We start from the raw sequence: 13101 nt of genomic DNA, 5'->3' as shown, positions 1-13101 counted from the left end.
TCAAATTTATCAATACCCAGCAACTTATTGCTGGGTATTTATCCATTTTTGTTTCATCTAACCACAGAACTTTCCTCCAGAAGGTCTTATCTTTGTCCATGTGATGTCGGATGAAACAAAAATTGAGCTGTTTGGCCACAATACCCAGCAATATGTTTGGATGAGAAAAGGCAAGGCCTTTAACCCCAGGAACACCATTCCTACTGTCAGGCATGGTGGTGGTAGTTTTATGCTCTGGGCCTGTTTTGCTGACAATGGAGCTGGTGATTTACAGAGAGTAAAAGGGACAATTAAAATTTGTCCCAAATTTTTCAAGACAACCAAAAATCATCAGCCCGGAGGTTGGGTCTTGGGTGCAGTTGGTTGTTCCAACAGGACATTGACCCCAAACACACGTCAAAAGTTGTAAAGGAATGGCTAAATTAGGCTAGAGTTAAGGTTTTAAAATTGCCTTCCCAAAGTCCTGACTTAAACATGTGGACAATGCTGAAGAAACAAGTCCATGTCAGAAAACTAACAAATTTAGCTGAACTGCACCAATTTTGTCAAGAAGAGTGGTCAAAAATTCAACCAGACGCTTGCCAGAAGCTTGTGGATGGCTACCAAAAGCGCCTTATTGCAGTGAAACTTGCCAAGGGACATGTAGCCAAATATTAACATTGCTGTATGTATACTTTTGACCCAGCAGATTTGGTCACAATTTCAGTAGACCCATAATAAATTCATAAAAGAACCAAACTTCATGAATGTTTTTTGTGACCAACAAGTATGTGCTCCAATCACTCTATCGCAAAAAAATAAGAGTTGTAGAAATGATTGGAAACTCAAGACAGCCATGATTAAGATTAAAGATTAAAGTACCAATGATTGTCACACACACACTAAATGTGGTGAAATTTGTCCTCTGCATTTGACCCATCCCCTTGGGGAGCAGTGGGCAGCAGCGGCGCCGCGCCCGGGAATCATTTTGGTGATTTAACCCCCAACTCCAACCCTTTGTTGCTGAGTCATTATGTTCTTTACAAGTGTATGTAAACTTTTCAATCAATCAATCAATCAATGTTTATTTTTATAGCCCTAAATCACAAGTGTCTCAAAGGGCTGCACAAGCCACAACGACATCCGCGGTACAGAGCCCACATAAGGGCAAGGAAAAACTCACAACCCCAATGGGACGTTGATGTGAATGACCATGAGAAACCTTGGAGAGGACCGCATATGTGGGTTTATTACTTAGAATATGTTCCCCTAGTGTCCAAATACATCTAAATTAAGTCTGTGTTACTTAGAATATGTTCCCTATACTAAAGTGTTACCAAAAACATATACATTTGTCTTGAATTTGAAAAAACAAACATTTTATTTTTCACTAAAGAAGGGTTCGGTGAATGCGCATATGAAACTGGTGGGGTTCGGTACCTCCAACAAGGTTAAAAACCACTGGCGTGACATGATCAAACTTTCTTGTTCTTTGACCACAACTGCAATCCGAGGAGGTGCTCACTGCACCTCTCTTTTGAAAACCCCTTCATTATTTATCTCATTTAAACACGTATAGCAAGGAAACTTCTCACAATGTGTGAGTTTCTAGCTTACCTGTTTTTTTTCAGACTCCTATAAAAACCTATTATGAGCTTAAATCGTTTTTCTCATCATTGCATTGTAACTTTCAAATGGAACAAATATGATTTTAATTCGGTATATGTATTAAATAGAATTAATTATAAGTTATATATCATATATTTCGAATAATATAACAAAAATGTAAGACATGGCCAAAATAACTGGATAATGTTTGAGTTTAGGAAAAGTGTTACGTGTGAATGGGGAAACACCATAACCTTCTGTTACTTCCTGTATCCTTTTTAAATAAAAATCTTTGTTTTCAGTAGTGCTTTTTCCTTTGAAACTATGTTGTTAGAAGTTATTTCAGATATCATTTTTGTGTTCGAAAAGAAAAATGTTGCGGCGTCTTTGTTTTTAGTTTTTGGTTTTGGGCAGCAGTCTTCCGGGTTGTGGTGGGCGCGGCTTCGTTTGTGCCTTTCCTTTCAGTGATTGGTTAGCTGTGTGACGCGTGCATTTGGCGCCATAGTTCCAAGAGGGAAGCAGCTGTCCGCCGTACAACTCTTGACACAAAACACAGTAAAACGCCATTCTTCAATGCGATTTTGGGGATATATTCCAGGTTTTTCCGCGTCTTTGAAGATTTGAACTGTATTCTCAACCCTCTGTTTTTCGCTATCTACGATGTTTGTCACAGACATACGGAAGGAATTTTATGAAGTTGTGGCCAACCAGGTAGGTTGTTGAGCCAATTGTAAAGTTAGCTAGCATTTTTACTTGTATTTGATATCCTTTGGAAACGCTATTGTGTTTACCTAACTTTGATGAACTCTTCTTCAGAGAGTGGCGCTCCTGGTGGCGTCAGATATCGACGCTCTGTGCGCCTGTAAAATACTTCAGGTAAGTTAACGTCTCGTCGTGGGAGAATATGTAATTTCACCTATTTGGGTTAAAAATATTTTTTGCAAATCAGTAATAATAATCTGCAAATGTGCCGTTGTTGAGTGTCTGTGTTGTCTACAGCTCGGCAGAGTAGCCATGTTATACTCTTCCATATCAGTAGGTGGCAGCAAGTAGCTATTTGCTTTGTAGATGTCGGTTAACATGGTTTGTCGTGATCACAATATGCAGACGAAAGTGTGCAGGTAAAAAGGTATCTAATGCTTAAACCAAAAACAAACAAAAGGCGAGTGCCGCTAAGAAAAGGCATTGAAGCTTAGGGAAGGCTATGCAAAACGAAACTAAAACTGAACTGGTTGCAAAGTAAACAAAGACAGAATGCTGGACGACAGCAAAAACTTACAGCGTGTGGAGCAGACGGCGTCCACAAAGCAAATCCGAACATGACACGACAATCAACAATGTCACCGCAAAGAAGGACAGCGACAACTTTAATAGTAGGGCTGCAAATCTTTGGGTGTCCCTCGATTCGATTCAATATCGATTGTTGGTTTCACGATTCAATTATAAATCGATTTTTTCGATTCAACGCGATTCTCGATTCAAAAACAATATTTTTCCGATTCAAAGCAATTCTCGATTCATTCAATACATAGGATTTCAGCAGGATCCACCCCAGTCTCTGACATGCAAGCATAGTAGTAGATTTTTGTAAAAAGCTTTTATAATTGTAAAGGACAATGTTTTATCAACTGATTGCAATAATGTAAAATTGTTTTAACTATTAAATGAACCAAAAATATGACTTATTTCATCTTTGTGAAAATATTGGACACAGTGTGTTGTCAAGCTTATGAAATGCGATGCAAGTGTAAGCCACTGTGACACTATTGTTAATTTTTATTTATTTTTTTAAATTATTTTTTTTATAAATGTCTAATGATAATGTCAATGAGGGATTTTTAATCACTGCTATGTTGAAATTGTTACTAATATTGATACTGTTGTTGATAATATTCATTTTTGTTTCACTACTTTTGGATTGTTCTGTGTCGTGTTTGTGTCTCCCCTCAATTTTTTTATTATAGAGGTTTATTTGAAATAGGGACAGATACAAAAACATAGACATCTGAAACAGTTATCCGATGCATGCATCACAGTGTTTGTAGCCAAAGCTAATTTACAACACTTGTCCCCAACAACAACAACAACACTGATCCAACATCATTAAAATAGGAAAATAGAATGAGTCGATAATAATGATAATAGTAATAATACAGACAAAGTGCAAACTAGATAAAAGCCAATAATAATAATAACACAGACAAAGTGCAGACTAGATAAAAACCAATTAGTAAAAATGAGTAAAAACTAAACATGGGAACACGATTGTTGCTCTACTAGCCATAATTTTGTTTGTTTTTTGAAAGTGACAAGTGCAGGTATACTTTTCAAAGTGTCCGGTAAAGAGTTCCATAGTTGTGGTCCTTTTATTGAAAAGGCCGTCTGGGCAAAAGATGTTCTACGGAATGGAACACAACAGTTGCCTTTTGACATTGCTCGGGTGGTAGATCTGGTACCACTTTGCAGTCTTGTAATTGCCTTGCACAGCAATTGGGGAGCAGAGTTATAAAAGCATTTAAAAACCAGTTTGACTGTGTGTAACAAAATAAAATTGGTAAAACTTAAAATATTGTATTTGGTTAAAATTTGGCAATGATGATATCGTATACTCTTCTGTCAAGGTGCGGTTATAAAGACACTCAATGGTCTTGATTGATGACTGGTGTGCCTGTTTATTGCAGTTCTGAGTGCTGCTGGGTCGGGTTTGGTTTTGGAATTGGATTGCATTGTTATGGTATTGTTGTGTATTGTTTTGTTGGAGTGATTAATTTTAAAAAATTAATTCATTTTTGAAAAATGAGAATCGATGCTGAATTGTACCATGTGAGAATGGCGATTTGAATTCGAATTTCGAATCGATTTTTTCCCACACCCCTATTAAATAGTCTTGATTGCTAAAACAAAGCAGGTGTGGGGAATAGCGCTCAAGGAAGACATGAAACTGCTACAGGAAAATACCAACAAAACAGGAAAGGCCAAAATAGGAGCGCAAGACAAGAACTAAAACACTAAACACTGGAAGACACCAAAAAACTCAAAATAAGTCACGTCGTGATGTGACAGGTCGTGACAGTACACCTACTTTGAGACAAGAGCTATAGTGATGCATGGTTGGTTATGGTTTGAATTCATATCCAACACTTGCGAGAACAACTTTTTATTGTCAATATCGGCTACTGAGTTTCATTTTTTGGTGGTGTGCCTCCGCATTTTTTCAATGAAAAAAATGTGCCTTGGCTCAAAAAAGGTTGAAAAACACTGGTCAAGCAAGCATCAGCTACTGTCACAAGCTACTCTTTGTTTTGGTTAGTTGTTGGCACGTAATAAAAACACCACTAGTTGTGGCTTGTGCAGCCCTTTGAGACTTTTGTGATTTAGGGCTATATAAATAAACGATTGATTGATTGATTGAGTTCGAGTCAGATAAGTAGACTGGTCTGTCTCATAATGTGGGACTACATGTTTAACGTTGCACCTTTTTACAATTTTTCACACACACTCTTAATGCCCTTTTGGCATCAAATTATGTCAGCAAAAGTTGGTGTCCTGTATATTTTTGTATTTTTTTTGTATCTCCAGGCCTTGTTCCACTGCGACCAGGTTCCATATACCCTTGTGCCGGTGGCAGGATGGCAGGATCTTGGCACTTCCTTTCTCGAACACAAAGAGCAAGTATGAAACCCCTTGTAATAAATAAACAATTAAATAATGGATAAATGAATGACCTATTTTCTCAATGATAGCTAATAATATGTCTATTTTTATGTTGCCGTAGTTCAAATACTTTGTTCTCATCAACTGCGGTGCCAACGTTGACCTTCTTGAGATGCTGCAGCCGGACGATGACTCTATCTTCTTCATTTGTGACACTCACCGGCCAGTGGATGTTGTTAATGTTTACAATGATTCTCAGGTGATGGATAATAATCACCCTTTAAGTTGGGCTACAATTCAAGTAATCTTAAGTCAAAATTTGTGTTAATTACTTTTTCCCCGTAGATAAAACTTCTGATAAAACAGGACGATGACTTGGGCGTGCCTTCCTATGACGAAATCTTTCGTGATGAGGATGAGGAGGAAGGCGACGACTCTGGGAATGAAAGTGATGAAGGGTCCGAGCCATCTGGCAAGCGGAGGAGATTTGATGAGGTACTGCACATGCAGTTTACAGATATTGTGTGCTCAATCATGAAAAAGATGATCATGTAATTGACATTGAGATTGTGGGTTTTTTGCAGGGGGCTGTTGAGAGAAGAATAGAGAGGCAACGGGAGAAGAGGGAGTGGGAAGCACGCAGGTAAATTATTATTTTTATTTGCAGTGTCCTGCCGACAATAGGATATTTGTATTAATATTTTTTTTAATCACAGGAGAGAAATCTTGTTTGATTACGAGCAATTTGAATACCATGGGACTTCTGTGAGTAAACTACTCAAACATATTTCTTATGCATGTGCTCAGAATGAAATATGGCTTTTTGAAATATTTCCTGTATCAGGCAGCAATTATGTTTTTTGAGCTGGCCTGGATGTTGACTAAAGACACTAAAGACATGCTCTGGTAAGTCTTTTTGTAATTAAAATACTGTATATAAATGTAATATAGCAGGGTATCCACGGGGTCTTAAAAGTCTTAAATCAAACAATTTGTATTTAAGGCCCTAAAATATCTAAAATTCTCCCTAAAATCTCATAAAGGTCTTAAATACAAATTTGAAAGGTCTTAGAAATCTATTTATGTTACTTTTATTTAAAACGTGCATAAACTTCAGTCTTGCTTTTAAATGTTTTGGTTTTTAAGGACGCTATAACGTAACTACAAAACGAAATTAAAGTAGGCTACCTGTGCTGCTCGTTCAGAATTAACCACGTACAACCTAGTTTGCTGTGCGCATGCAGCGGTGTGTTGTTACACCTTAGCATAGCAGCGGAGAAAACTTAAGGAAAGCTCACAGCAAACCCGAATTAAATGCATAAGATGAGTAAGTGCAATTTCAACAGTGTGGCTCCAGGACAATCAATTTAATGCATGCTTTAAGCCGGTGGATGGAAACGTATTAAGTATTTAGCACCCGGATGTGGAGCCATTGAAGGCGGAAGCGTGGTGGTGAAAGTGAATGGAATGATAATGTAAAAGTTAAAAAAATCGAGGCTAACTCTGTGTCAAAAGATGCTGAAACGCCACAACACTTGCACAGTTATACAAGCATTAACTTAACCCCCTCTCAACGGAGTGTTATGTGGGTAAAGTGGCACAAAAAATCGAGGCTAACTCTGTGTCAAAAGATGCTGAAACGCCACAACACTTGCACAGTTATACAAGTATTAACTTAACCCCCTCTCAACGGAGTGTTATGTGGGTAAAGTGGCATCAATTGCTGCAGGAGATCAATATGAGATGTTTACTAGTGAAATCCTGCTATTACATACAGTAAGCACGGGCTAATTTCTCTGTGCCAGTAGTGTACTCACAGCAGTAAAACTGTTAAAAAACATAATTTTCCTATATTTATATGTGTTTATTCCAATAATTTCAGGTCAGCTTCTCATGCCTAATCTATTTTCCAAGTTTATACAGCAACTGACATTAAATACAGGTTGTCTGTTTAATGCTTACACTCAGGTTATGGTGCGGTGAGGAAAGCAAGGAAGATTTTGGAATGTCATGCTTGGATAAAAAGTAGTCCTTGTTTATTAGAAATATGTGTTCAAAAAAGTCACAAAAACAGGTAAAAATGTATTCATACATACCAGATACAAAATGAGCTGAGCAAATTTGAATTCTATCCACATTATTCTCATCCAAACTATGTTTGAGGCTTGCGAGCCATAATCGCCTTCTTTCTTTCTAGACAATCGCTCTGTATGCACTCTCTGTTTTTCACAACTTTGTGCAGATACAGTAGTACTTTAGTACTGTAGATGTTTTTATCTGTTTGCTCAATTCTGACAGCGGCAAAAGTTAACCATTTAGCTTTAGCAAAAATGCTAACACTTCCTCCTACAGACAATATATTGTTGTGTTTTCCTTTACCATTGCTGATGTTATGGTTGTTACATGAAAACACTTGATACCTTTTGCAAGAAAACAGATCCATGGCAAATCTGAAAAATGGCTGTGATGATGTTTGCTAATATTGTTTTCAATTAGTTTACAATAGAGAAGTTTGTGGTGTATTTAGGTAGTTTAACCATTTTGTTTACAAGCACAAATTAATATTTGTTATTATAATGAACTTACTTGCAATTCAGTCCACCCATCTTAGTTTTCTTTGTCTTTGACCTTTTTTTCCGTATGGATATTAAATGTTCTTAAATTATATTCATTATGGTCTTAAAAAAATATTTAAATGTCTTAAATTTGACCCTGTGTAGATTAATGTGGATTCAACTGTGCAGACAAGTAGAAACTGGAGTTGTCTTTTGTTTTGCAGGTGGGCTGTCATCGGACTTACAGATCAGTGGATTCACGATAAAATCACACAGTGAGAAATGTTTATAGTGTGTAAATTGAACTTTTTTTGTAGTAGTGTTGGTCTAACATTCAGTTTATTAGAAGGCGGGAGTGATGTTAGGAGTGGGAATTGCAGGATAATGAACTGGGATCAAAATATAGCAATTCTCCATACACCCCTCACATATCTACAACCATTTTATATTTTCCAGATCTACACATTGTTCTTATATTTTCCAATCAATATAGTGTCTGTTTTTCATAGAGGGAGATATAATATCAATATTTATATACGAAAAAAAAATCTTTATCATGCATTTTCTAGAATCTGGATCATTCCAGCGCACCATCACATTTATTGGCAGTGTTATCTCCCAGAGCGCACCTACAGTGTGCTTAAAATAGGTTCTTTTATTTTTGATCGCACTTCTATACAGCCCAGAAAAAGTGACACAGATTATAGTTGTTTGCAGCATGTTTCTCAACATAACAGAAACCACAAGTTGGAGCATGATGACATGGATGTGCATTAAATGAGTGTCTCCAAGGGGACAGCCTTGCATTGACATGCAAAAACCTTATTAAAATAAGGTGGTCTGCACCACTTTTGTACTTATTATCAATTGCGCTTGCTGTCTTAGTAGATCACCTGTAACACACTCACTAATACTACACACAATTCTATAGTTTGCACACGCTTTTTAGCGAATGTTATTAAACAAGTGTTAACATAAAGGTTGCGATGTTATCAAATTCTTGCATGTAATTCAACTTTGAATACATCATTTAATTCATGCTCCATATTTTTTGCATGTTTTTTTTTAATGAGTGTCAAGCAGAAATAAATGAGACAATCTACTTGATATTGGTGTATTGATAGACTACCATGATATGACTGTTTCTCTTTTTCTCTCTCTTTTACTCTGTTAGTATGAAGTATGTAACCGACATCGCCACAATGCAGCGACATGTTTCCCGACATAACCACCGTAACGAGGATGAGGAGAACTCCCTTTCCATTGACTGCATGAGGATCTCTTTTGAGTACGAGTATCCTTGATACATTTGAGGAGAATTTTATTTAGTTTTAGCTTTTTGTAGTACCGGTACTTCTTGCCTTAACCTCGCTCTTCAGCCTGCGTCTCACCCTCTACCAGCACTGGTCTCTGTACGATAGCATCTGTAATTCATGTTACACCTCCTGCCACTTCAAGCTTTGGACGTTGAACGGCCAGAAGAAGCTGCAGGAGTTCTTGGCCGACATGGGGTAAGTTGTACACAGCAAAATGCAGATGACCCGGAAAAGCCAACATCATCACTGATACTGTTTCTTTATAAAAGTTTGCCTCTGAAGCAAGTGCGGCAAAAGTTCATCTCCATGGACTTGTCCATCAAAGAGAACCTGCGGGACGTCATTGAAGAGTCTTCTAATAAATATGGGTACGGGTGTGGTGAAGATTAAGCAATATCAATTCTGTATGGATGCATTTACTTACTCTTTTCACTCAAAATGGCAGCATGAAAGATATCCGTATCCAAACATTTGGTGTCCACTTCGGCTTCAAGAATCGTTTCCTGGCCAGCGATATGGTGCACTCTACCACCGCGCTACTGGAGAGCACGGAAAAGGACGAGAGTGACACAGATAACTTCATCAAGGCACTGGATTCTCTTTCAAGGTAAGAATGTATACTTTATAGGGATTTCAATCTTAGAGGAAATTACAATTCGAACCTATACCGATCCTTGGAGTGATGATTTGATTCAGAATCAAATCTCAATTCAAACCGATTCTTGATTGACAATTTGACATACAATACTAGGGAAGTATTATTGTGGCAAAATTATTTGCAAACACGTATCTCAATCTGTGCATCTGTAATCCAATTCACATGTCTGTATACATACATTTTTGTGTCTGTATCTCCAGCTGTGTGTGTAATTAGATCTGCGTGTATGTTATAATTTGTGTGTTTGTATTGTTTTTTTATCTATCTGTAAAAAAATCAGTTTGTCCATATTTCTTGGTGTGTGTGTGTGTGTGTGTGTGTGTGTGTGTGTGTGTGTGTGTGTGTGTGTGTGTGTGTGTGTGTGTGTGTGTGTGTGTGTGTGTGTGTGTGTGTGTGTGTAAAATAAATTAGTGCGTCCGTAATCAGAATTGTGTGAAGCAAGAACCATCGATAGGCTGTCTATTTACACCTGTTTTTTGCGACACTTCTGCTGTGAGATATTTGTCTATGATTACAGTGATCTGATCATGTACAAAGATTTGTCTGCAGCTTCATCTTTTCTTTCCTTACACTATCCAGTAGTCGGCGCCTTGCTTGTGTTGGCGTTGAAGCCAAGAACAACAGATCCCCCACTCCCTGTCATTTGGGTTGCTATCATTACTGATAACTTATTTGAGTACAAAATACTTCTGACAACTAAGTTACTGCTAAAACACAAACTTTTATTTACAGCAAGTGGTTCAAGTCCATTGTTCTTGTCTGCAGTGCTAAGAGTGTGTGTGTGTCGCCTACTAGTGGTGAGTATAAGGAAAGAAAAGGTGAAGTTGCAGACACATTTTTGTACATGTTCAGATTTCTCTACCCACTGGCAGATTTTTCTCGGCAGAAATCTAGCTAAAGTCATGTGTAAAGACAGGGTATCCGCGGGGTCTTAAAAAGTCTTAAATCTTATAAAAGGTCTTAAATACCATTCTGAAAGGTCTTAAAAATCTATTAACGTTACTTTTATTTAAACATGCATAAACGTCAGTCTTGCTTTTGAATGTTTCGATTTTTGAGGACGCTGTAACGTAACTGCAAAACGGAACCAAAGTAAGCTCTCTCTGCTGCCCGGTCAGAATATATCACGCATTATCAGTAAGTATGATGTGCGCGCACAGCGGTGTGTTGTTGCAGCTTAGCTTAGCATAGCAGCGGAGAAAACTAAAGGAAAGCCCACTGCAAAGCTGAGTTACTTGCATAAGATGGCTAAGTGCAAGTTCAACGATTTATGGCCCCAGAATGATCAATTTAATGTATGCTTGAAGCCAGTGGATGGAAACGCATAAAGTGTTTAATACCCAGATGTGGAGCCATTGAGGAGGGAAGCATCTGTAAACATTGCAGTGAAAGTGAATGATAATCTATCCATCCATTTTCTGCCGCTTGTCCATTTCGAGGCACGGGGGTGCTGGAGCCTATGTAAAAGTAAAAAATCCGTCATGAGTCTGTGTCAAAAGATGCTGACACGCCACAAACACTTGCCGTATACAAGGATCAACTTAATCCCCCCAAAAAAGTGTTATGTGATTAAAGTGGCGCTAATTGCTGAAGGAAATCAATATGAGATGTTTCCTAGTGAAATCATACTATTACATACTGTAAGCACACACCAATTTATGTGTGCTATTAGTGGACTCATAGCAGTAAAACTATAAAAAAAAAACATAATTCTCATATATATTAATTTGCAATATTTTAGGTCAGCTCATCATGTCTAACCTTTTCTCCAATATAATACAGCAACTGACATTAAAAGCTATAAAGGTTGTCTGTTTAGTTTTTACACTCAGTTTATGGTGGGGTGAGGAAAGCTAGTAAGATTTGCGAATGTCATCTTGTCAGGCTTAAATAAAAATCCTTGTGTGTCAGCAATACGTTATCAAAAAAGTCACAAAAACAGGTTAAAATGTATTCACACGTTACAGATACAAAATGAGCAAAGCAAATTTAAATGTTAACCACATTATCCACATCCAAATTATGTTTGAGGCTTGCAAGCCTTAATCGCCTTCTTATCCACATCCAAATTATGTTTGAGGCTTGCAAGCCATAATCGCCTTCTTTCTTTTTAGAACATTTCTCTGTTTGCACTCTCTATTTTTCACAACTTTGTGCAGATGCAGTAGTACTGTAGATGTTTTTATCTGTTTGCTCAATTCTGACAAATGCAAAAACACTGCAAAAGTTAACCATTTAGCTTTAGCAGAGATGCTAACAGGCCCTTTCACAGACAAAATATTGTTGTACTTTACCTTTGCTGACATTCTGGTGGTTGTTTTATGAAAACACTTGATATGAAGCACACTGCACTTTTTGCAAGAAAACATATCTATGGCAAATCTGAAAAATTGCTGCTAGATGTTTGCTAATATTTTTTCAATTAGTTTACAACAGAGAAGCTTTTGGTGTTTTTAGGTAAACCATTGTGTTTTCCAATGGGAAAGAGCAGTGAATGAATTCATATACTTACAATTAATTCTGGCCTTCTGATTTTCCTTTGTCTTTGTAATATTTGTGTTTGTATGGTCTTAAATAATTTTCATATGGTCTTTAAAAAAGTCTTAAATTTGATGTGTTGAAACCTGCAGAGTAAATACGCAAACGTCTCGTGTAAATAGACAGCCTATCAAGGGTTCTTGCTTCACAACTTTGATTAAGAACACACATTTTTTTTACACCAAAAACATTTTTTTTACACAGATCGAAATACGGACAGATTTTTTTTTTTACTCACAGACAAATCATAATAAGGACACATAAATTAAAACACACACAAGCGAATCTGATTACATACACACAGACTCAGATACAGACACAAATTAATACAGAAATGGGATTTTTTATTAAAAACACACAGATTGAAATACAATAATTTTGCTTAGTATTTAAGAAAAATATATAAGCTAGAATAGACAAACAGCTTAGAAATTGTTATACTACTTTAAAAAGTGGTTATTTTAAATAAAAATCAGCTCATAGGATTCAATCAATTCGTAAATACCCAAAGAGGATGCAATCCTTTGTATCTTTCGTATTCTTTGTCTGAACTCAATAAAATGCTCAACAATTGTAGATTTCAGCATGTGAAAAGTATTACAACAATTTTGTATCTTAACTGACTTGAAATATTTGATGCACTTGGTCAGTTACTGTATGTAGTGTAGCACACTCATACAAATCACTATAAAAATCCATGCTTTCATTACAGGACATGCCTTGTTATTTACTTTATCGCCGTCTAATGTAGCTGAGATAGGCTCCAGCGACACCCCGAGACCCCGAAAGGGAC

At 37.1% G+C, this 13101-nt stretch overlaps 1 protein-coding gene across 1 annotated transcript in view; it reads left to right on the top strand.

Moving 5' to 3' along the window:
• The first annotated feature begins 2064 nt into the window (after positions 1-2064).
• cdc45 (CDC45 cell division cycle 45 homolog (S. cerevisiae)) overlaps positions 2065-13101 on the top strand; it is a 20905-nt gene continuing 9868 nt past the window's right edge. The window contains exons 1-13 of the mRNA XM_062024225.1: positions 2065-2298; positions 2404-2463; positions 5167-5259; positions 5363-5500; positions 5587-5736; positions 5826-5884; positions 5958-6006; positions 6086-6147; positions 8021-8071; positions 8971-9090; positions 9176-9307; positions 9382-9480; positions 9558-9719. Of these exons, the coding sequence (XP_061880209.1) occupies positions 2248-2298; positions 2404-2463; positions 5167-5259; positions 5363-5500; positions 5587-5736; positions 5826-5884; positions 5958-6006; positions 6086-6147; positions 8021-8071; positions 8971-9090; positions 9176-9307; positions 9382-9480; positions 9558-9719 (1226 nt within the window). The 5' untranslated portion in view covers positions 2065-2247. The remainder of the gene's footprint in view (positions 2299-2403; positions 2464-5166; positions 5260-5362; positions 5501-5586; positions 5737-5825; positions 5885-5957; positions 6007-6085; positions 6148-8020; positions 8072-8970; positions 9091-9175; positions 9308-9381; positions 9481-9557; positions 9720-13101) is intronic.

This window comes from Entelurus aequoreus, linkage group LG17 (assembly GCF_033978785.1).
Source record: "Entelurus aequoreus isolate RoL-2023_Sb linkage group LG17, RoL_Eaeq_v1.1, whole genome shotgun sequence".
Taxonomy (NCBI): Eukaryota; Metazoa; Chordata; class Actinopteri; order Syngnathiformes; family Syngnathidae; genus Entelurus; species Entelurus aequoreus.
This window is presented reverse-complemented; position numbering and strand designations above follow the sequence as displayed.